This window comes from Netta rufina (assembly GCF_964035555.1).
Source record: "Netta rufina genome assembly, chromosome: 5".
NCBI classification, from domain to species: domain Eukaryota; kingdom Metazoa; phylum Chordata; class Aves; order Anseriformes; family Anatidae; genus Netta; species Netta rufina.
This window is the reverse complement of record NC_140128.1, coordinates 50,113,027-50,137,558: the sequence shown is the minus strand read 5'-3', so window position 1 is coordinate 50,137,558 and position 24,532 is coordinate 50,113,027. Positions and strand designations below refer to the sequence as shown.

The 24,532-nt window shown below is 40.4% G+C and overlaps 1 protein-coding gene across 1 annotated transcript; it reads left to right on the top strand.

The window, feature by feature from the left end:
- Nucleotides 1-22,693: 22,693 nt before the first annotated feature.
- Nucleotides 22,694-24,006, top strand: GSC (goosecoid homeobox; the record flags this gene model as incomplete). Its single annotated transcript, XM_084287229.1, has 3 exons — nucleotides 22,694-23,021; nucleotides 23,225-23,484; nucleotides 23,854-24,006. The coding sequence occupies 3 exons, from the start codon at nucleotides 22,694-22,696 to the stop codon at nucleotides 24,004-24,006; spliced, it is 741 nt and encodes a 246-aa protein (XP_084143355.1).
- Between the last annotated feature and the right edge of the window lie 526 nt (nucleotides 24,007-24,532).

Sequence of the window (24,532 nt, the reverse complement as noted above, 5' to 3'; positions counted from 1 at the left end):
GAGATATTGTGCTGATTTTTGGTGTCCAGTAAGCAATATTTGCTTTTTTCCCCCCTGTAGTCATGAGTAATAAATAAAACACTCTAACATGTGGGCAGGACTTCAGTGTATGAATTCTTTCCAAGTTTTTTTTTTTTTTTTTCCAAAATTTTTGATTCACCTTGAATAGTTTCTCCTTGGAATATGATACTCCTTTCCTTATAAAAGAATGGATAGGGAATCTGTTTGTAATAAACACTCTTCTAATGTAATAAATTTAGCAAGTAGCTTGATTCTAATTGAATACATCATAGTTGCTTTGAAACAAAGCAAGTTGTTTGTGCTTTTTCTCTGATTTCAGAATAGCTGTGTCTACATAAAATGTCTCTTTAGCTTGCAAGTAGTCAAGATATTAAAATGTGAAAAATGCAAATAGAATTTGCACCATAATGTGCTTTAATTTGATTTGACATTAGATTTCTGCTCTTCATCTTTTATGATAGCTATTGAAAAGATGTAATTTTATTTTGAAGACTTAAATTTTACCTTTGGTATGTTCCAATAGATGGAAATTGAGGAGGGAAAAGTTATAGTGCCGAGTTGTGGACACATGCAAATTAAGTTTTGACTTTGATTATATTTTTTTGCACTTGCTATTTGAGATATGCACTCATTCTATTTTTCTTTTCGGTGAATATTTATCCTGATGGCTATCACTAAATAATTGCTTGGTGTCTAAAGCTCTTTTCATATGACTGGCAATTCAAAACCTTGATCAAGGTCAATTGTTAAGGTGTCGCAATCTGAAAATTTAATCATCACCAAGAGTAAAATGATACTCAGAATTATGCCTTTAAGAAAAGCCACTATTTACCAAGGAAAGTGTTTTTTATATCCAGTGATCATAGTAATTTCTAAAGTGGAGCATCTTAGAATTTTCTTTGACTTATTCACTTGAGAAAAGGGCTGTCTATTCATTCGCTCAGGAAATTCTAGACAGCTAGTCAGGAAAAAAAAAAAAAAACAAAAAACAGACAAAATCCGGTCTGACCAAGAGTAATTCAGGTTTTGCCTACAACTTGAACAAACTTGGTGCCCTAACCACAGCTTGGTCTGCTTCATAAACTTATAATACATTTCAAGTCCTTGCCCAAAACTGGCCCCCAGCTGAATACATGAATTCACAACCTTTGGTAAGACTAGTGTGAAATTATGCAAGCTGGAATGTGGTCTTCCATGGAGCTAGTAACTCCTCACAGATCCAACTTCAGTTCATCTGGGATCACAATAGCATCTAGTGATGCGAGTATTTCCCATACAACAGACATTTTTATTTGGTTTGTCTGACAATTTTCTGAACCCAGCTCTGCAATAGCTCAAGATTTCTGATAGTTATTTTCATGCATGAAATAGGTAAATGGGAATTCTATTTGGCATCTGTAGCAATTAATTTAGATATACAAGTGCCTTTGACATAACAGCATGACTTGTGGGTTTGTTCATAGGGATGACAAGAGCCTCTTTCTAGCTGGGGAGCTGCACATCATTTGATAATCGTTGTGTTGCAACTGGAGCAGTGCTGTCACATTTTATGGTGCAGTCCTTCACAAAATGGTATGGAAAGCACAGGAAGGTCAACATCCTCATACATGTGATGACATGATTACTTACACAGGATCTCAAAAACAGTGCAGACTTCACTTGCTTCAGTTATTGTCCCAGTGTAAATCCAATGCTCCATCCAGTGGAAATCCAAGGTCTGGCATATCTAGAGGCTTTGTATTGTTTCAACAACAATCATAGCAATTTGTTAGGTTATCTAGTACAGAACAAGGTCCCCAAAACCTTCCTGAAATGATCTCAGGTGCTTAGTGAGTATATCTCAAGTTCCCCATATTTATTTTATTTATTTCTTTTTATTTTTAAAGATGTGCTCCATGATTGTCATGTCAAAAACTCAACAGCAGAATGTTCCTCAGTAGATATTGAGTCTTCACCCACAGCTCCTGGGCTTCCTAAGGCTTTTCATAGCTTTTTTGATTCTTTTTTATTATTGTTTATTTTTTTTATTCCTTTGATAACTCAGAGAAGGCAGAACAGCAGAGCAACAAGACAGCAACTATTGGATAAATACCCAAGATGCCACTGCAAATAACAAGCAAAACTGAAGACTACATGGAAAAAGACACTTTACAAAAATAGCACTAATATATTTGTTCCTAGTTTTTAAGGGTCTGCTTCTGGATAAAGACATGGGGACCTCATCTATTAGGTACTCTACGTAAGACATCTTTATTCAGGCTAGTACCATACCAATTTTATTAGCACCTTTCAGTCAGACACATGATTACAGCTTATGGATATATATCCAAAACAACTTAGATATTACACTTGGTAGCGTGCAGTGCAAAACATTTTCAAAATCTTGCATCAAAAATGATATCAAATATTTCAGGAAATTTGTAAATAGTTCCATGCTGTTACAACTGTTCAGCTATCAGGTCTTGAAGATGGTAGTCAAAGCTTGCTTATTGTTCCTATTTTTATTTTTTTTTTTAATTCATTTTTTTTAAATTAAATTCAGCAGTAGCACTTAGAATGAAAACCATCATGCTTGTAAAGTAGAAAAAATGTAGAAATTAGATTGCTCTAATGGCATAGAATTAAGACAAAAGCCTCATCAACTCAGAGACCTCACAAACTTCTATCTTTGGCGTGAAAAGGAGACTTGACTCATCACAATCCCAGCTGATCTAACTTCCCTCTCAAAGTGGGGCCTATTTTCACTTCTTTGTCAAGTTCTGAAGATCAACAGGTATGGAGAAGCTATAATCTTTCTGGTCAATACATTTCAGTGTTTTGTGATTTTTTTTTCTTATATCTAACTGAAGTTTCCTTTACTGCAACTTGTGTTTGTTGCCTCTAGTCCTTTTCTGTGCACATCTAGGAAGAGCATACAGTTACCATTCACTGCCCAAAGAGTGCTCTTTATATCAAAAGCATCATCACTTTAAATCTTTTCCTTTCTGCAACGTGCCATTAAATATGTATGAGTGGGAGAGGGCAGAAGAAGGAGGGACAGGGAAATACAAGATTTTTTTAAAATATGGTTTCCTCTAAAGGTCAAAAAGGCTGTGCTGGGTGGACCTCTGAAAGTAGTGGATCTCTTTTCTTCACAGAAATATGGCATCTCTGTTTGTAAATATGGGCATTAAAAACCATTGAATACTAGATCACTCGACTTGCCCGAAGTCACAAAAGAAATTAATCAAATCAAGAGCCCCAATTACCTGCTTCAGTTTTCATTTTATGCTACAAAGTCACCCTTCATTTAAAAGCAATTGAGATCGGAGTATTTGAAATGTTTCTGTGGCTGTTTTTTCTTATTGTCCGACTTCTGAAACATTGCTCCAAATACTTTTAGCTTGAAACCTAAAAACACATCAACAGCTATGAAAGACTTTCTTCTGAAAAAAAAAAAAAAGTGTTTCATTTTCTTTAGGGTTATTTATTTATTTATTTCCCCCTTTGGTAGCCGTTCAGCCATTTTTACTAGGCCACTTCTTGCCACCTTAAATTAAATTCATAAAAATGTCAGAACTCAAGTGATCAAAATTTTCTTCTCATCCACACTGTGCTTCTATAGGGATTTTTTTCCCCAGATGATGTTATTTAAAGATGACTATTGACAATAAATTTATTGTTTGCAGCACTCCAAATGTGTAATATCTTTTCCTTCACTTTCCTGACATGATTCTTGCAACTTTTTCCCTTTCAGGGAAAATATTGCCACCCACAAAGCACTTTTCTCCATTTAGAAGAAGTTCTGTGGTCCCTCCCATGAGAGGGTCATGTAAGGTAAAGCTTTGAGACAAAAAGTCAGATCATGTCCATAGTAAGTAGGAACAAGAATCATATTTGATTTAGTAGTCTGTTTCCTTTTCTTGGTCTTTGAATTATATTGGTTTTTAGCAACTGAAGTTTGTTGTCATGGCCCCGTAAATTGTTGTGGTATGAAAAAAGCAGCCATATGACCCTCAGCCTACCATTGTAAGTACAAAATGTAGAGGTATTAATATGAAAACAAAATGGTTTTGCATGCACTATTTTGTACTTTACGAGAATTGTTGTGTTCTGAAAGCAAGACTATAACAGTGCTTCCAACACTTCTGATTTTATTACAAGTCTCATGACGTTTGGTGTTTTTCCTTCGAACGCCGGCTCCTAGAGACATCTCATTACCTGTGATTCTCAGCTTTCATTGAAAAGGGATGCTTTTAGCTCTTGTGGTTACAGAGAAAAACATGCAAGTCTGAGCCCCAAAGACTTAAAAAAAAAAAAAAAAAAAAAAAAAATAGAAGGAAAAGGCCAAAAATTCTTAAAATTCCAGTTTTTAAATTAATGTTACAGTCTTTGGGTCTGACACAGAAATTCTGGGTTTTTGAGACTGGCAGTAGATCTATTAAGTTCATGTTTAGGTTATTTATATTAAGTTTAGGTTATTATTTTTTAAATAAATTTCATACCTATTTGTAACTATAAAAGACAGATTTTATAATTGCTATTCAAAATCGAAGGCTTGTAAGATTGACTTGAAAGGTGCTGAGCCTTCACGATGCAACCATGGATGAGCTGGGTGAGTAGGGTATTCATGTGACCAGTAGAGATTTCTGCCCTGGAGTATTTCTCTATCTATGAATATAACATATGAAAACATTACCAGGATATTTCATAAGCTTATTTTGAACATAGTATGTGTTTGTAGCGCTTTCTGGTGTCATATGTTATGATAGGAGAATCCTTTAATTTTGGCCATGTATGCACAGCTGCATAGGAATAGCAAAGGAATGGGTGGGGAGAGAGTGATAAAGAGAGTGATAAGCATAATAGATTTATTTGCAAGATATTTTGAAATGTTTCAATTCCTTTTCTGTGAAAAGTGATTGGAATACTTTGTGCTAATTAGAGGGTTTACAAAAAAAAAAAATACATTACAAATATGATGCTCAGTTCCTGAAGGACTTGTTTTTTGTCCTCCAAGAAGAGAACAAAACCAGTTCCATGTGCCTGAGGTGTTTTGTTATGAGGCATGAACAGCAACCAGCAAGAAATAAAGAACAAACAGCTTGCAAATGATAAACACTTAGGAGTGTATTTGTCTTCAAATATAAAAATACTTTGGAAGTAACTTTGATCAGAAAATTCATAAGGTACAACAGTGTGTTACTATTCTAACATTTTATCATTTACTCATCCATCCATGTTTATAGTTTACCAATCAATATTTAACTCAGCTCATGCTCCCACCACATTTTATTTATACTTATGTATCTGAATCAGATAAAGCTTTTACAGCTATGTGGTAAATTCTAGTCATGCAGTTTGTTTGTTTATTTATTTATTGGGGTGTGTGTGTGACTTCCTTGAAGAACCAAGGAACTGAAACAGATGAACAGAAAAAAGTTTAAAAATAATTTCTTGCTAGAAAATGACACATTCAAATATCTCAATAGAATTGGCTCCAAATAAAATGCATTTTGTCTTTTCTAGGGTTTTTCTATCAATATAACCATAGCTTGTTTTTAAAAATGGACTTGTAGTTTAGGCAATGTCAAACCAAACAGAGCTGGCTACAGTGTTTTGATCATTTTCTCTGGCCCACACAAAAGCCTATCTAAGCCTATCTACTGTATTTATTACAAGAGCTCCTCAGGGCTGGTCAGAAATGTTGTGTTCACCATGTAACTCATTTTGTTCCACAAACATCAATTAAGAAGCAGACCTTCACTCCCTGCTACCTCTTTACCTCTTCCCCTCATGAGTTTTGCATCTTAAATAAGGGAAAACATGTAGAAGAAAACTTTCTCATATATACATGCATATATATGTGTGTGTGTGCATGTGTGTATATGTATGTGTACATGTATTTCAGAGAAGTTATGTTACACTTCTGTGTAACTACTCTCTCCTGTACAGAAAGGCATTGTCAGATGTGGCAGAGTTCTCCCAGCACCGTTGCTCACTGGTGCTGATGAAGATGATGGGCTGCCACCACAGCTCTTTGTACACTGGTTAGGTCAAACATCTGTAGTGATAGCAGACAAAAAGCTTATAATATTTTCTGTATGGTGCAACCAGGAGGAAGCTCTTCCCCATGCTGTGATTTGACCATACAGCCTCATACTCCTTCCTTTCTCTCCCTCATGGGGTTACCTCTGGGCTCTGTGTGAAGCATCACTTGCAGTTACCACTCAGGGGAAATCACATTTCAGGATCAAATTCCTACACAACCACTTACACCCAGGTGCAAGAAAATCCCATTGCTTCTCTACTCTGCTTTCCATTTCCCCTTACTAACTTTGTTTTGTGCTCTTAATATATTAACATACTAGGGTTTGCTGTATTAAAATAAACTATTTGACTAAATTTCCAAGCAGTTAATCCCATTTTTTTTATTGGATTTGAAATGGATTTGTCAAGGAAAGAGTATTGCTGCAATTTATGAATGCACTGCAGTGCATTTAGGAGACAACTGTCTCTTCATTTGGAACAGGAAATGTTAAATGGAAATTGAGAGAGAATTTGTAAGATTTATTTTCCACTACTGCAGCCTTCAAGAGCTTGATCTGAAAAATAGATTATTCCTTTTTCTTCTTGTGTCTAGGAGACAATGCTATAATTTTTTAATAAAGATCATATAGCCTTGGAAAGCCATTTAACAAGCTTCCTTGGGATATTACAGTGCAAGTAAAGTTCGTCTATGAAAAAATCTTAAATGTGGAAAACAATTTTAAATTTTGGACAAGCTGTGGTTCACTTATTTGATTTTTTTTTTTTTTTTTTTTTTATGAAGTTACAAAATAGATGTTGTCCCCAAATACCCTGATCTGCAATGATTAAATTCAGTCTTGTGTGGAGGCCTGGCACAAATCCTTTGCATCATAACTTACTGATTTATTTTGCTTGGAAAGTAACTGTGGTCCTGAACTTGTCCCTGTTTAAGTCCAAATGACTTCCATGGTAGCTGGATTAGGCCTTATAGATTGTGTGATTAAAAAATGAAATCTGCTTTGAATAAACTATGCTGGGTCCAGGACATGGTTGGGCATGGCTGGGCAGGCATGGATGTAAAACATATTTTTATTTTCAGAGCAGCTGCAACATGCCTTGAGGTAGACCCCAGCCCCATGCCTGCTGTGGGAGGGCTGCAAGACCAGGCAAAAAACAGCCTGGCAGCTCCCAGGCAAAGCTTCTTGTTTCCATCTGTTTGGGCAGGAATCCCGCATGGGGTGGCTCCTGGGGAGGGCAGGAGGGAGGAGAGGGGTGACCAAGTGAAAACCCTAAGGCACCTTGGCTTCAGGGCATGACAGGGGGAGGTGAGAAGCATCAAGGCTGTGTGGCCCACGTGTGGGAGCCAGGCACTGTTTTGGGGATCTTCAGGGGTGATCCAAATTCTGAAATCTCACAATCCCCTCTGGGCTCCAACAGGGCTGCGCACTACACACTGATTTACTGTCGGTCACACGTTTCTTCCTTCCCTGTCCTCTGGGTTGGATTATGTCATCGTGTCAGGGCATTAACCTCTGAGTTTTTTGCATCTAAATTTATTTTATTTTATTTTATTTTCCCTTCTAATATTACAGCTTTGCCTCTAGTTTATAAATATTCCATTTAAGGAACTATTTAGCAGCAACAACATTCCTGAGTTCAATCCAAGGATTGAGCTAATTATGGCTCCCCTTCAAAAATCCGTCTTTAACTCCCCTACCCCCTCCCGCCCTGCCTTCTCTCTGCTGTGGTCAGAGACACTGAAGATAATAAAGAGCAAGAAACTCCTACCTAAATAAACAGATTAATTAATTGGATGCTCTGTCTCTCACAGATTAGCAAATCCCAGTCTCGCAATCCTTATTTATGTGAGTCATCCTGCTGAGTGGAAATACTTGTGTAAATAAAACCCTGGTTTTTGAGAATTATATTCAAAACCCATAAAATCCAGGAGGATTTTTTTCAGCAGTTTCCATAAATGGTAAAAGGAAGAGTGGCAAGTAATATTTTAGTAATTCCTTAGCTAATTAAAGCATCTGGTGATAAATATATTAAATAACATTCCTTCTCTTGCAACCACATAACTGCTGCACTAATTCTTCACTTTTGCATCCAAGAAAAAGCATGTCAAAGTATCCTTGGAGGAAAAAAGAAAAAAAAAAAAAAAAGCCTCTTCTGTTTATAGGCAGCACAGTTCCACATTCTTGGTATATGGAACACCAAATGTCCTGGGATAGCCAGCATCCTGGCAGGGAGCCATGCATCTTATTATATAGTAGGAGAGCCAAATTTCCTCCTGCACAGTATGTCTATAAATAAAGTGCTTCTTCCACAAGCAATTAAATTGAAGCATTTTTCCAACCAGCATGCAAATACAGTTTTTTTTTCTTACTGCAAGTAATAGCCAATTTGTGATATTAGTTTAAGGTCAGAATTATTTTAATGATGATATTAAAATACCTTCTCCCCAGCTTGCATGGAGATGATTAAAAAAAAAAAAAAAAGTGAAAAGTTTTCTTGAAAGGACATTTCTTCACTTTTAAAGGATCTGGCATAAAGAAGGCATCCTTCAACTGTATAGGCTGTCTGCGATTAAAGTGTTATATGTAAGTCTCAGCAGGAATCTAGAGTTAGTTGTTAAGGGTTGCTATTCTAGCCTTGAGACTGTTTGCAGTCAGCCTGTAACTTCTTTGGGGCATTTCTGCAATTTATTTACACAGCTTCTTGCAAGACAATCTCATTTTTTTTTCCAATGTCTCTAAGGAGATACTGGAAAATAAATTAATACTATATAATTCTTAATCTAAGATATGGGTATCAGTAAACTTATTGAGCTGCTCTTACTTGTCGCTTTTATTCAGAACATAAGGTTGAATATTTATGGGACTGAGCAATGAGGTCTTTGGTGTAATGAAGAGAACAGGTTAGGGCACCTTCATCTGATTGTTTTGGTAGCTTAAATTTAATGGCAACAGTAAGTCTTAGAAGGCATCTTTGCTTTTCAGCAAAGTATTGTGGTATTCTGCAGAATAGTGCCACATTACCCCTTTCATGGGTGAGGGCCAAAAGGAATCTGGAATGGTACTGTTTCATTCAGCTTGAAAAACTGACAAAATTAGAATATTCCAACATACAAAGTTCATCTTATTCGTGAAAGACTTCATTTCATTACAAGTGCTTAGAGACGATAGGAAGACAAGGGCTTGCTTTTGTCCCTTGCAAATCTCCAGTCACCATATAAAATAATTACATATTTGGAAATTCTTAGCTTAGAATCACAGAATGGCTGAGGTTGGAAGGGACCTCTGGAGGTCATCTTTTCCACCCTCTCCTAGCACAAGGAGGGCCACCTTAAGCAGGCTGTTCAGAACCATGGCTTTTGAATATTTACAGAAAAGGAGACTCCACAACCTCTCTGGGCAAGAAGTTCTCCTCACAAGAAAAATCTCTTTCTAATTTTTGTTTGTTATTGTTTTTTTGTTTATCTGTTTATTGAGAAAGAACCATTTCAAGCTACTTTTTTCTTGTCTCTCCCAGAACAAAATCCATGTGGCTTTTCTACTCAACATCCCTTCCTCTCCCTTATGAAAGCTCTTCACATGTAAGTAGTATCTCCCACATAGAACTAATTCCAGAAGGAAATGTTTGTAGTAGTTGCATCCCATATAATAAGAAGGATGAAGAAGTTATGATATTTAATAAGAGATGGAAATTGGATTTTTCACATTGCAGTTAGAGGTATTATTAGCAAGAGCTTTGAAAATATGCTGACTATAATATTGAACATTGGAAAAAAATAGTATTTTTCTCTCTGATTACTCTCTGATGAAAAAATGTTTTTTAAAGCATTTTGATCTAGTGTGTGTGGAATGGTTTCTCTGTAGCTTTGCCTTTGCCTCACACTTTGAATGGTAGCCAGAAAGGTGTCATACATAGATGTAAATGGGGCCATCTTTTCTTAAGACAAAGTATGTTCTTAAATAATAAATGATCCTGGCAAGTTGTTTATTACCAGCAGTTAATGATCTGTTTATTAGTTAAAGTCTGTGGCTGTTAACACTCTAACAAATCAGTTCACTCTGTTAAACATCAATTTTGAGTACATTATTGGTATTAACCATACAACGAACTAGAACTTTTGCAGACAGTTGATTTTATTGCTACAGCAGAATTATATAATAGGAGGCAAAGGTGTTCAATAGGATGCCAGTGTTCTTGAAAAGAAAAACAAATTAGGTTACAGTTGTTCGTACTGGTTAACAACTGGCTTTTATTCATAGTGAATGTGTATTCTGTTTTCCCAAATGTGTCTCAAGTAGGAACAGTTTGACGTCTGAAATTCTGTAATTTCCATGTTTCTAATACTGTAAGGATTACTTTTGTTTATGTGCATATACTTTAGAAAGAAATATTTGGTGGCCTTAGAAATTAGCCTCCTAGAATATGTAAGGGATGAATAGCTTGCTTTAAAAGTTTGCTCAGAAACCAAATTCTGCTAACACCACTTGTTTGTCTGAACAAATGGCATGAGATCAACTGGTTTTCCAGACTAGTTGTAGCTACTGGGAGGAATAGGCAGAGACAGAGTTTGAAGACGCTGGTGTTGGATCTGCATTAAGCTGTGCTTCACTTACATCATGTTAAATTCCCACTAGTGTCTTCAACAAAATAAAGTTCCAAATGGAAGACCTCAGCTATTAGGTGATCTTGATGAGAATACTTGGTTTTGAGTGGAATGATGCTGAACACGGTTTTGGCTCTGCCTACTCCCAAACCATAAAGTACACGTATTGCAATTTTGCATCTGATCAGGAAACTAAGTTGTAAAAGTAGGTTCACTCCTAGGGCTCAAACAGTGGTAATAAGTCTGGCAAGGCTGGATAAATAGGTGTGAGAATTACATTCCAACCCACAATTCAAGAGTTCAGATCTGTTCTTGCAATTTTGGCCCACTTCTCATAAAAGGTAGCTCTGATACTTTCAGCATTTAGAAATAATCCTCTGATACATTAGCAGAAAGTAATCCCCAAAAGCTTTTCTCTAAAATGTTTCAGAAATACCTTTTTTTTTTTTTTTTTCAATCTGCCTGACAGCTAAAATGTTCTTAGGTTTTCTCTAATTTGAATAAATTAAATTAATGCAAATCATTATATAGACCAAAACCTTTTTCTCTGTTCTAGAATATCTCGTTCTCATTTAATTTGAATCTTTCTTAAAAGGGTTGAACTCAGCTAAAATGTTAAAACAGCCATCAGTGTTTCATAGTGCTCAGCTAGTGTAAAAGCTATCTCAAAATAACATTTTAAAATAAATCATGCTGACTTTATATTGATAATCTGCAATTTGCTTGAGGTAGAACACAGTACTTGAAAATGTGTTCAACTACCACAGCTTCAACTGTAGTGTAAAGGGTCAATACAGAACAAGGATTCAGTAACAAAAGTGACTCTTTGGACCCTGCACAGCAGGATGTCTAGCAGAGCTTTCTGTAATGGTATTAAAGTGTTTGGCTCTTTTTATGTTTGCCAGCCTATTTACTGCCCTGTTGAACAAGGAGGAATAGGAGGACCTGTGGTTTACCCCCAGTGTCAACAACAAGATAATTTGCCTAAGAGTAAGTACGGATTTCTTGAGAGTTTAAATTCCCCCAGAGGTCCTGTGGTTTTCATCTATTCCTGCAATTAACCTGTTATCACGCGGGAAGGTATTTGCAATGTAATCTGAATTAAAACCTGAACCAACACTTGTTAAAATCAAAGGTTCTGAAGATTTGTTGAAATTCTCTTGCTGTCAGTTCAGTGCCAGCATAGCTTTTTGGGGGGCTTGAACTTCTCCCATGCACAGCTGACCTGTCACGGTGGGCTTGTCTGTCCCGCTCCAGAGCAGTCCCAGAAAACAAAGTGACAGCAAACTGAGAAGGGACGAGCTCAGCTCTCACCTTTGCTAGACAATGGCACAGACTTTCCCATCTGCCTCTGGGAACACTGAATCATATTTTAATCTGGCAAAGCATGTGGAATTTATAGACCAACGATATGAAAGTGATCTTAGCTGGAGACACGTCGCTCGTTGTAGCCCTTGAGGATTACTGACTGCAGCTGAAAGTTCCTCTGGTTGGCATTCTGAATCACTTAATTCAAGGGGTGCATTATGGACACAGCATGCTTACACAAAGTCCAAATCATCCGACGAAAAAAATCTGTGGCAATGGCTGTTTGAGCTGATTTTTAGTGCTATAAATTCAAATGCACTGACACTTGCGTCTTGCCTGAAATGTAATGATCTCTTCTGTATGTATATTTGTACATGTTCATGTATTACAGCCTTGTCTTGGAGGCATGAATGTTAAATGTGATTTTTTTTTATTTTTATTTTTTTCTTTCTCCAACCTGAACAACTTTTACTGACCCTTACTCTACCCTATTTATATAGTGCTACATAGCAAAGAGTGCTTTTAATAGAAAAACCTCAGAGTTGTTTCTGGTAGTAAGTATTTTTTCTTTTCCATTTATGCATTGCTATACAATGCATAGCCAATTGCCAAAACAATAAGCTTTCCCTCTATTTTTATTTTCCTTCAAGCTGAAAGATCAAGGCTCCATTTAAATCACACTGAATGAACACTGCAAATAACACATCAGAGAAAAGCACGTTTTACCAGTCAGGCTTGAGAATGTTTGAAATCAGCCCTCAGTTTCAAGTGACCGGCAGATAGCATCCAGGCTGGAAGAGCAGCAGTAGGGTAAGCGGGGTGTTGTGTAGGCTGAGGGGGGATTAATACTTGAAGACTTGAAGAAATGCCAAAATTATGTGACTTTATGCCATAATTGGACATAGCATTTAAATAATGACTAGCATCTTTAATATTGCAGAAACCCTCAGAGCACAATGGTGTGGTTTGCTGTAACTTTGGTCATTGAAAAAAACGGACTATTCTATCCCACAGTTCATGAACACTCTGCACAGAATCCTTCTGTATTCTATAAATAAGCAGAAAACCCAACTGCAGATTCAGAATTACTGGTGTTAAATTTGTAATTGCTAGAGCTTCTCTTCTGGATTTTCACAGAGAAATATCACCAGTTCAATCAAGGAATACATTACTCAGTAGAATTGCTGTGTGTAGACTGACTCCTGGGTTACCTTGGAAGAGTGAATGTTTCAGTTTTCTTCTTTGGGACCTCAGAATACACAACACAGCAAAGTTTGTTTTACAGTCCAGAAACTTTTAAGACACAATCCAAAGGCTGTCTATATATCACTCTCTCTTAGAGTATAGAGCAAGCAAATGTCATGCTAAGCCAACATTTACATTAACCATAGTCAGTTTTGAAGTCAAGATACTCTGTGCACAGGATAGTCAATTTCTTTTAACATAGCTCTTTAAAGAGCCTGATGGTCATGTTGAAATCGTCTTTGTATTTAGAATCCAGTTGTTGGGGCCAGAGTATAGGCTGGGGAATATTTGTAGAAAAATATTTGGAGTTATGCTCTGGTTTCCCTAGATTCTGCTAATGTTTCAACACAGGCCAGACATCTTTTGCTGAATTAGGGCAGGCTGAGGTTAAGAGAACCTAAAATTAGTGGGATTTAAACTCTGATTGCTAGACTACAGCATTAGTTATCTGGTGACCAATGACTTTAGAAGTCTTTGTAAAGAAAATATTTTACAATCAAAAGAAACCAGAATACTTTGCTACCTGCTTTGGATGAATGGAGCATATATTTAATGGGGAAACCTTAGAGGTTGCAAATATTCTGAAAGTTTCCCTACCATTCTGCAAATATTCTGAAAGTTTTCCTTTTTATCATTTTTTCCAATGTATATTACAAAATATATACATTCTGGAACTTCACATCACATCCAACATAGGTTTTGCAATGCTTTAAGATACTCAGACAGATAAGATTTCAGATAGATATACAAAATAGCAATGAAAACAAACAGACATTGCTGCCATCAACTGCTGTTTCAAATCCATCTTCATGCCCTGTTCAAAACAGCAAATTTTGTAACCAACATCAAGTTTAAAGGTCTGGAGCAACAAAATGAAGGCACAGACAGAGACTGTGACAGCCATCACTGAATTCTAAAGGGTCACCTCAGTAAGATCAGTGCTACTAAAATGCCTTTCCTTATTTTCAGGTGATTTCTGATAGTCAAGTAATCCAGAAGGCCACAGCTTTACCTTAATGTAGGTCTTCTCACCTTCAATGGAACTGTAGACTTTCTTTAGGAGCACACAGTAAGATTTGGGAATAAGTTTGCAGCTCACTGTCTTCTTCATGCTGGCTGTGCAGGTGCTCCTGGCACGCATGAAATGTGATGGCTGAAAGGTTCAAGGTATTCTCAGTAGGAAAAAACTTTTCCATGTGCATAAATAGTGTAGACTGAGAGAGCTCTATAAATTCACATTCTATGTACACTAACTTTCTTGATTAGATCTGCCCCTGCATGCTTTGTGCCCTTTGGATTTTCTCAGCGTGGTGGCTAGTGCATATATACTACCCTGAGGTTAAAGCTTATTAAAGAAGTAGCCTAAGAAATGTTGATATCAAACTGCCAGGGTTTTGAGTATATTTAATTCTCAAATGAGTTGCTGATGTATCCTCTGCAAGAAGCAGAGTGGGAAGGAGTCGGTATTCCCTCTCTGAAAATACCTTACCAATGGCAAAAATCATGTAACCATTCATCTTTACTCTCAAAAGCATATGTTATATCACGTTGGGACATAAACAAAGAAGATGTCCTTGATAAAACTTCTGAAATATGAACTATTCTTGACTTTTGGCTGCTGTACCAAGTTCTCAGCTAAGTTCATGGTCCAGAATTATATCTAGCTACACACCACACCAACCTCCTAAAACAGGCAACAGGCCCAAACCATGTTCTTGCATATCTTACTGTAACTTTGGAACAAATCCATCAAGAAAACTCAGAGTTGTGATAAAAGAACAGACTTTCCTTCCAAACCAAAAGGTTGAAGACCAGACTGCATGGAAGCTATGCATAAGAATTAGAAAGAAAGAAAGAAAGATGAAATCAAAGGACAAATTGTCTTGTCCTGAAGACAGCTACAAATGTGTAGATACTGGTATTACATTCCTGATCCATGGGAGTAGCTGACACAGTTGTTGCCCCTGATCATGATATTATTCCAAATTATAAAATGTCTTATCTCATTTGATCAGATTGGAAGTATAAGTGTTAGCTGCAAGTATTTAAATACATACTGCAGGAATTCTAAACTCTAGTCCTGGACTGGGGATGGTTGAGTAGGAAGAGGAAAGCCATCAATTAATCTAGACTTCAAGATAATCCTATTTAATTTTAAATTTTTCTGTTAACTTTTAGAAAGGTATCAAAACTCTTATATGTACTACTATTACAAATTTAAACAGATTTAGAAATAGTACGAAACAAACCCAAGCTTCATAATGTCATATAAACATAGCTTTTTACTTCTGTCCTCTAGTGGTTTGAGTCTTGTATTCAATTCCACAAATGACCTTTGCTGTAAACAGACTGTTTTTCCCCATAGTGCATAAATTAGAACTCAAATAGTTGACTGACAGTGGTGTGATTTAATCTAGAGACGTGAATTAAGGTTGGGAGCATTAGAATGTAAGTACAATAATTCTTCTACCTGAGTTGTTTCACTGGATGATCCTATTTTATCTATCTAGTGTAACCAGTGGTCACTGAAAACAATTAGAGTGGTATTATTTATTTCATTAATTCAAAATAATTCTAACCAAGGTAACAATTTTGTAATTCCTTTTGGAATATTTGCATTACTTGCCTTAAATACATTACCCTTCATTATATATTTCTCTACTATAATTATTCCATTTTTTTACTTTTGACCTCTGCAAGCATTCATTTTTAATATAATTTCCTGTGTTCTTTAAATATTGTAAACCTTCATGATATATATCTGGCACGATTCAGTCAAAAAAAAAAAATAAGAAGAAAGAAAGAAACAAAGCAGTCATGGAAGTCTATTTAGTTTTAGTTACATGGTGTTTGGCAATGATAATACAACATTTAGTTGGAAGATCAATCTCTCTTTAAGTTGTGGTTCAAAATCCATGACAATTAACAAGCAGACTTCCGTAGATGTTAGATTGGGCTCCAGTTTTAGTCCTACTAGAGTAAAAACTGTTAGATTATGCTAGAGTGATACTCATAAACTCTGAAGCTCCTAAAAAAGTAGAAGTTTCAAAAAGACATCATGTATACATTAAAGAAAACAATGCAATAGCTGTCTTTTGCATGGTTCACTTATTTATTTTTAAAGCTGACTTTGTTTCTCTAACTCCCTATAAAAGCCTTTTGAGTCTCTTTGCATTACAAATAAATGACTACTTTGGGTGTAATCTCCCAGGGCCTTTTTGGAGAGAGGAGACATTAAGTATGTACAGTTTATACTACAAAGAAGAGCTTTAGCCAATCTAATAATGCTTGTGCAGAATGATAAGTGCTGACCACACACAATTTCTGTTGACTTGATTTGTAGCTGTGTGTGCTCAGGATCTCTTGTGGTTTAAAATCCAGTGTGCTACATGATGATCCAAAAACTTAGTTCAGTCACTGGAAAAAGGCAAATCAACAACAGAGGTCTTAGTTTGGTTCATGTTTGTCAATCAGAAAATAAGTCTTTTGGCTTATTTTGTGTGTGTGTATTTTTTTTTCAAATGCTATACTTATACTAGTATAAACCCTAGCATAGAAAGAGATTTAATAACATAATGATGCTTAAAATTATCACAGTTTAGGCACATTATATGTAGGGATTAGATACATGAATAAATATCTACCTATGCATGGCTATACGTGACTGTATGTACAACACAGGTAAAATTAGAATTATCCTTGCAGAGAAAACCGAGGTACTAAATACTAAAATGTTAGAGTGAAGCCACCTTTTCTTTGAAGCTTGTAACTGTACTGTTAGAGTACAGTTCGATTTTCAGTAGAAATCTCGGCTGTTGGCTGTACTATGACAGAGAGCCTCTTCCTAATTGTGGGTCAGTGATGTCTCTGTAGGAGATTTGTGCTGTGTTAGCCTCTACAGCACATGCCTAGGCATGAAACTTTCATAACATTGATGTCCACATCATCCCACTTCACTGATCTTATACGCATTTGATCACAATATCAATGAGTAAAGTATTTGACCCAAACTGCATCTAATGGAAAGCAAAATTGAAAGAAAAAAAAAAAAAAAGCAAAATTACGAAATATCAGGATATCTGCTCATTGACTCCTGTGGGTGCAGTCAAGGACCAGAAATATTTTCCCACTGTCCCCTTGAAAAAATACTTTGAGTCTTCTTTGCAATGATCTGCACAGATTATATGTAGCGTAATTCCTTTGTTTAGAGGGGGAAAACTATATATTTTTTCCTGTTATATCAGTGGTGTTACACATCTTCATTTGCTAAGTTTGTTGTATGCTGGGGAAAAAAAAAAAAAAAAAAGGAAAAAAAAATAGAAAAAAGTCTTTTGCCTTTGTGCACATTCATGGACACCTTTTAAGAGATTCTACTTTCTTCACTAGATTACCTCACATCAGATTGAATCCATCTCAGTTTTTAAACTGCTATAGCATCCGCATTGTCTACAACAGATTGTTGACTCATTACAATTCTGAAAAAAATCACCTCTGTACACTAACAAAAGGGGCAGCGTATCTTGAGAACTCTGTGTATGACAAACTGACATATACAATAAATACGAATTTTACTACAGAAACAGATTGAAATTATATAGTTCATTTGAACCTTTTTCCAACTTCAGCTTAGTCCCAGCTAAAGCACACAGGAAATAAACATGTTGAGCTGTCTAGCACCAGGCAACTATCCAGGTCCTGTGCTGTCTAGCACTGGGCTAGGCTTATCCATCCAATCAACATTAGGAAGTTTATTTATGTGAGGCAGATATATTAGTAATAAATGGATTTATTCAGTAGCTTGCTGGATTTATACATGTACAAAATCATTTAAGTTTAGGGAGACTTAAAACTGAGTGACCCACTATTTGTATGTACTGCAGGCTGAAGCCCTTATAGAAGGTCTACCCTGCTCTTCACCAAGGAAAAAAAAAAAAAAAAGAAAAAAAGGGAAAAAAAAGTCAGTGGGATGTTTGCTGGAGGAATACCTGCAAAAGACTTGGGAACTGGTGAAATGCAAGCGGGCATGCAGTTTGCTAAAAGGCGAATCCAAGGATTATGGTGTATTAGTATCCATTGTAGGCAATGTTCCATACCTAAGGGTCCGTTTTGATTTTTACAGACCCAGATAGTTTGTAAAAGAGAAAAAAATCATAGAAATACATTCAAAAGGGATATTTGGGTTTCCTTTCTCACACCTATTTGTACTTCAGGCAGATTTTGTTCTAAGGCATGCATTTGAATTGCATGTCAGGTCTGTGCTGCATCGAAGGCTGTTTTCACTGATTCGGCTGTTGTTTTTTGGAAAACAAGACAGAGAATTCACTTTAATGCTATAGTTCAACCAATTCAATCAGATAGTGAGTGGCACATTCTCACCTCATTTGCAGTTTTTAATTCCAATTGGACGTTGCTTTTGAAATGTCCCTTCGCTTTTCCCCCCTTATGCTGCCACTTGAAAGTTGAAATGTAGCAAGAATGTAATGTTAGGTGCCAGTTTTCTGAATTACAGGGTGACTGCTTTAGCTGATCCCAAAAAGCAAGTGTCTTTTTATACCGCATAAAAGCCTGAAATGTTTACATATCAAAAGGCTATAGGCCAATTTCTGTCAAAATTATACATGAAGTTAAGCAGTACAAGCAATTTATTTAAACACTAGTCATTGTAGAAAAATTCAAAACCATATGCTCTTTTAGCAGTTTTTCACAAATGCATTTGACCCATGACTTGGCAAGACATGCATGCTTCATAATTTACTCTAAATTTCAAATCCCCTTGACGTTTAAATAAAAGATCTTCATTAATAAAGTTTATATGAATGAAAACTTTAGAAGCTGATATTGTTAGAGGGAAGCTTTAGAAAAAAACGCGTTTCTGCCTCGTTTTCAAATGACTGACTTTCCTAATCAGTTCAAGATAAGTTTATTCTGGGAACAAATTACCGTAATTTCGCATTGTATGATTTTTTTTTTTTCTTTTCGGTGAAGTAATGATGCAATCAATTTGAAACAAACTCGGGGAACGCCGAAGGGCGATGGCATCTGCACGTGAGAGAGGTGCTGCGAAGCGCTCTTTCCGAGATGTTTTTCGGGGAGGACGATACTCCAAACCCTCCACTCGGTCTCAGCATCCCCCCTCAGCGGCTGCTGAGGCTCCCCGGTCTCTTTCTCCGGGAGGCCCCGGTCTGTGCCGCCGCGGCTGCGCGGGGCCCCGCGGGGGATGCGCGGCTGCGGAGTCCCCGTGCCCGCGGCAGCCGCGCCGTGCAGGCGGTGCGCTTCGCATCCCCAGCATTTAGTCCTTAATGCCTTAAAATAAAAAAAGCCGGTCGATTTCTGAACGAGCGCATTTTCATAGACTTGTGCATGGTGATTGCTTTGTATGAAATCGTGTTGAGGTAATAATATTGAAAATCAGTGCAGTGTTTACTTTATTTCATACCTAACAGCTTGTTCTGCGCGGTGCTATCCTCCTCTTTAGATCTCCCTTTCAGCCCATGCTGTGACTGTCCTCCGGTAACAAACAATTGCTTAGCAACACTATGCAGCACAATTTGCTTGCGTTTCATTTGTTATTACAATTTCATCCCGACATTGTGTGACAACTGATTGTTTGTTTAACGCAATTTTACGTTTGCAAAGTTAGCGAGGAGCGGATGTGAAATGAGAAACTCCTAGAGCAGGTTTTGCGAAGTGGGTAGCAAAACCGGGGTTTGCACGGCAAGACTTCCCAGATTAAAACAAAACAAAACGAGAACTTTCCCAACGGGGGTGACAAGGTCTTTGAAAAAAAAAAAAAAAAAAAAAACTGTAAATTGGGAAGAAAGGTGAGCATTGCAGCGTGGCAGACCATCGTTCAGTAGAGCCTCATAGATCGAAAAACTGCTCGGGAAGCTCAGAAGCTGAGCTCTCCCGCAGCACAGGCGGTGTGTGCCCTGCTAACCCCCGGCTGCCCCTCGGGGGGGAGGTGGAGAGGTCCCGCGATGCCCGACCCGGCCCCGCGGAGCTGCTTCCACCAGGGCGAAGCAGAACGGGAGCGACGGGGACGCCCCGATGGGAGGGGGGCGCAGCACCCAGGGAACCCCACCGCGGGCCTGGGGTCACCGGGAGGGGCAACAATTAGGGACGCCGGGGGGGTCCCCGACAGCGCGGTGTCCCCGCCGCCTGGGGCTCGGCACGGCTCGGCCCGGCCCGGCCCGGCCCGGTGGGGTGGCTCCGAGGAGGCCCCCAGGGCACCCGCGGAGGAGGCAGAGTCCGGGGAAGCCGCCGGTGCCCCTGCGCCTCTCCTCGGGCTGGGGTCACGGCTCGCCCGAAGCCCCCGTCTCCGCCGGGAGCTGCAGGGGCCGCCGAGGAGATGCTACCGAGCGCTGCAGCAGGGCCGCTGGGGACGTGGACGAGCATCCCGATGGAAGAATTAAGCCCCGCGTTGCTCTGTGTGCGGCGTGACCGAGACAGACCCTGAATATTACTTACCCTCACCCCCCCAAAAAAAAAACCCAAACAAACAAAAAACAACCAACAACCTAAAACAAGATCACAAAACAAAAGCAAACACAAAACCAACCTTGAACAAACACCAAACTAACAAAAAGGAAAAAAAAAATAATAAAAAAAAAGAAAACTCCACGTCAAATAGTTTCACTTTACATCAAATTTGCAAAATCCGCACGAAGGTCAGCTCCTAAATACCGAAGGCGGAAAGAAATTGATCAGGAAATAAATGAAGCAAAGCAAACGACGCTAATAATTTGTCTCATCGCGGTGTATTAATAAAGTGAGAATTAAGTCCTGGGGTTCTTTTTCCTCCACGTTCATACGAGTCTTTTACTAGAAATAGGTTTTTGGTTGAGATCGTTCTCAGATGCAGTTATAAATCCCGGAATTTCGAGGAAAGGAAGGATAAAGTGCGAGTAAGCGCTAACGAAGATATTTTTTTTTTGTTGAGGCAAAATAATGTGTTCCTCGTAAACGGACCTTAATGGGTTATTTTCATTTCATGCGTACAATTTCCTACCTTCTTTGATGGAGGGCTGATGGGGTAAATAGTCTAATCTTATTCAGTTCACCTCCTGTGGATTCCCAGTGACAGTCGTGACAGACGAAGTATTCTGCAAATCACAAGAGCCAGCTACCAAGAGAGCCAAACGTCTTAACAGGAAGAGTTTTAGGGACTTTTTAAACTGCTCCATTTTAAATTCTCGGAGCATGCAAAATATAAAGTTCGCCGTAGCACCGCAACTCTATAAGCTTCGTTTTCTAAGCTAGGAAAGAATTTATTTTTCCTTAGAAAAAGAAAAGAAAGAAGCACCGGAATGGAGATCAAAAGCGAATCGGAACACCTACCAGACCCGGGGATTTGAGATGGCAGTGGTCATTAACATTTCCACCTTCTGGCTTGTTTAAAAATAGAAAATGATAGCTGTCTGGATCTGAATCTGCAGAATAGAACACAATAAAATTGTTTACAACATTCACGTGTCTCAGTTCCGCCAGGTGATCTATGAAAAGAGGAAAAAAAAATAGTTCGTTTACTCAGCAGAAGACGTTGTTACATCAGTGCATAAAGCTTAAATCAGAGCAACGTACACTCCTCAATGCCGCTTCAGTTCTCCGAGCTGGGGGACGCAGGACTCAAACCCAGCTAACAGAAACACTTGGGGGGAGGGGGGATTGCATGCTTATACCGAAGTTTATTATTTTTTTAAAAAACTTGCTTCTTAACCAATTCGAAGCATAAATAACGAATCTGAGCTTCAGACGGAGGAAATCGCACCCACTAATGTGAACTAACACGAGCAAAGTAGGTGCATAATAGACGAGGCTAGGAGCTGCTAACCACTTCTGCACAATGGCATTAATAAGATTAACCTGGGCAATTAGCCGGTGCAGCAGAGATCAAGCCTAAATCTGGGGCCTTTCAAAAAAACTCACTAATGGAAAGGATTACGTTAATTTCATTAATTCTCAATACACAGACCCAGGCTCCTTTCACTCCTTTGTGTAACCCCCCACCTCTTCCCCACCGAAAGGAAGGGGGGGGGGGGGGGGTGCAAAATCAAATCTGGTTTTGTTTGTCATCTGCATATTACCAGGAACTAAATCCAGGATGACGTCGCCTGGGTATAAAAAAGGGAAGAGGTTCAGATGGATTATACTCCGTGCAGCCCTCTGGGTTGAGATCAGTAAACAGGCGAGAGTTGAGGGGGGAAAGTTCCAGGGGTGGATCCAGCGCACACACACACGCGCGTTCACACGCACAGCGGCGCGCAGACACACACGCACACTCTGCCCGCCAGCTGCCCTCGGAAAAAGCTCCGCTCTTTTCTCTCCGAGCCCCCTCTTTTTTTTTTTTTTTTTTTTTTTTTTTTCTTTCCAAAATTCCTCCGAAAAGTTTCGATTCCCCGTCTCCTCCGGCCTCCCCCGCCCTCCACCGCAACCACCCTCCCTCCCCCCCGCGGCCGGTCCCCGCTGCCCTGCCCCGGCACGGTTTGGGGCATGCCTGTGAGCATGTTCAGCATCGACAACATCCTGGCGGCCAGACCTCGCTGCAAGGACTCGGTGCTGCTGCCCCCGAGCGCCGCGCCCGTCGTCTTCCCCAGCCTCCACGGGGACTCGCTCTACGGCAGCGCCTCCGACTACGGCGGATTTTACTCCCGGGCGGTGGCACCGGCCTCGGCGCTGCCGGCGGTCGGCGGGTCCCGGCTCGGCTACAACAACTACTACTACGGGCAGCTGCATGTGCCCGCGTCCCCCGTGGGCCCCTCGTGTTGTGGGGCCGTGCCGGCCCTGGGAGCTCAGCAGTGCTCCTGCGTCCCCCCCGCAGGTAAGGGGCACGGCGGGGATGTGGACGGGTTTGGGACGGGATTGGGACGGGATGGGATGGGACGGGACCGGACAGGACCGGACGGGCTTTCTTTGTTCCCGGAGCCGCGGGGTTAGGAGGCGGTGGCGGGGAGCGGGGGATTCTCCGGGGGGAGCAGCAGTCTCATGCGAAAGCCTGTCGTCGTCTCGTCTGTCTGTCCGTAGGTTACGAGGGCACTGGCTCAGTGCTGATGTCCCCTGTTCCCCATCAGATGTTGCCCTACATGAACGTGGGCACTTTGTCCCGGACGGAGCTGCAGTTACTCAACCAGCTGCACTGCAGGCGAAAAAGACGGCACCGGACTATCTTCACTGACGAGCAGCTAGAAGCGCTGGAAAACCTCTTCCAGGAGACCAAATACCCAGACGTGGGCACTAGGGAACAGCTGGCCAGGAGGGTGCATTTAAGAGAGGAAAAAGTGGAGGTATTTCGGGCTGCCCTCTCCCTTTGCCTTAAAACGCGCGGGGCGGAGGCGCCTCTCTACGGCTCCTCCAGAGCAACAGGTTTGCCGGGGGGAAAGGGGTTGAGATGGGTTGGGACGCATTTTATTTTATTTTTTCCCATTTCCCCAGGGTGTCCTTGTGGGGGCGGCCGGCGGCAGCCGTTCTCCCATGGAACCCGGGCGGGAGAGCGCCCGTCGGAGCACGGCCGCTGCCTGCGAGGGGCTGCGGGTGGGACAGGGCAGCGCCCGAGGGGGGAAGGGACAGGGAGGCGGGGGCTGCGTGTCCCCTAACCATCTGCCTGTCCCCTAACTGTCCCTCTAACATAACCACCCGGCTTCCTCGCCCGACAGGTTTGGTTCAAAAACCGCCGGGCGAAATGGAGGAGGCAAAAGAGGTCGTCTTCGGAGGAGTCGGAAAACGCGCAAAAATGGAATAAAGTGTCCAAAACGTCTCCGGAGAAGAGGCAAGAAGACGGCAAAAGCGACTTGGACTCTGACAGCTGATGCCTCGCGGGGGGCCGCTTCCCGTGGACTGTAGGATACGCTCCGGAGGATGCTACTATCTTGCACAGGCTCTGCCTTGTCGGAGGGGGAAACTATCTGTATATAATGTACAATACCCCGAGTTGATTGCGTGTAAATAAAATGTGGTGCGGAGGTGTTGCACAGGTAGACGGCGGCGCGTCTGCGGGCCGGCAGCGAGCGCGGCGGACAGGGGCGAGGGGCGGCTGCTGCAGGCGGGTTTGCGCCGTGGAAGCCGGCGCAACGGGGCCCAACGGGACCCCGGGGAGCCGGGGGGAGCCGGGGCGGGGTGCCGAGACTGGGGCCGGCCACCTGTCCCCTGCAGGGCCCGAGAGAGCGGTCGCCCCCGGAGAGGAGGCTGGCAGGTGCCTCCTGGAGGGCTCCGGCAGAGCGCTGAGGCTTGGCACGGCTCGGCCCTGCTTGGCCCAGCTCGGTTCGGCCCGGCCCGGTCCGCCCCGGTTTCTCGCAGGGACCCTTGGGGGCCGAGGCTGCGGGCCGTGGGCCGCGG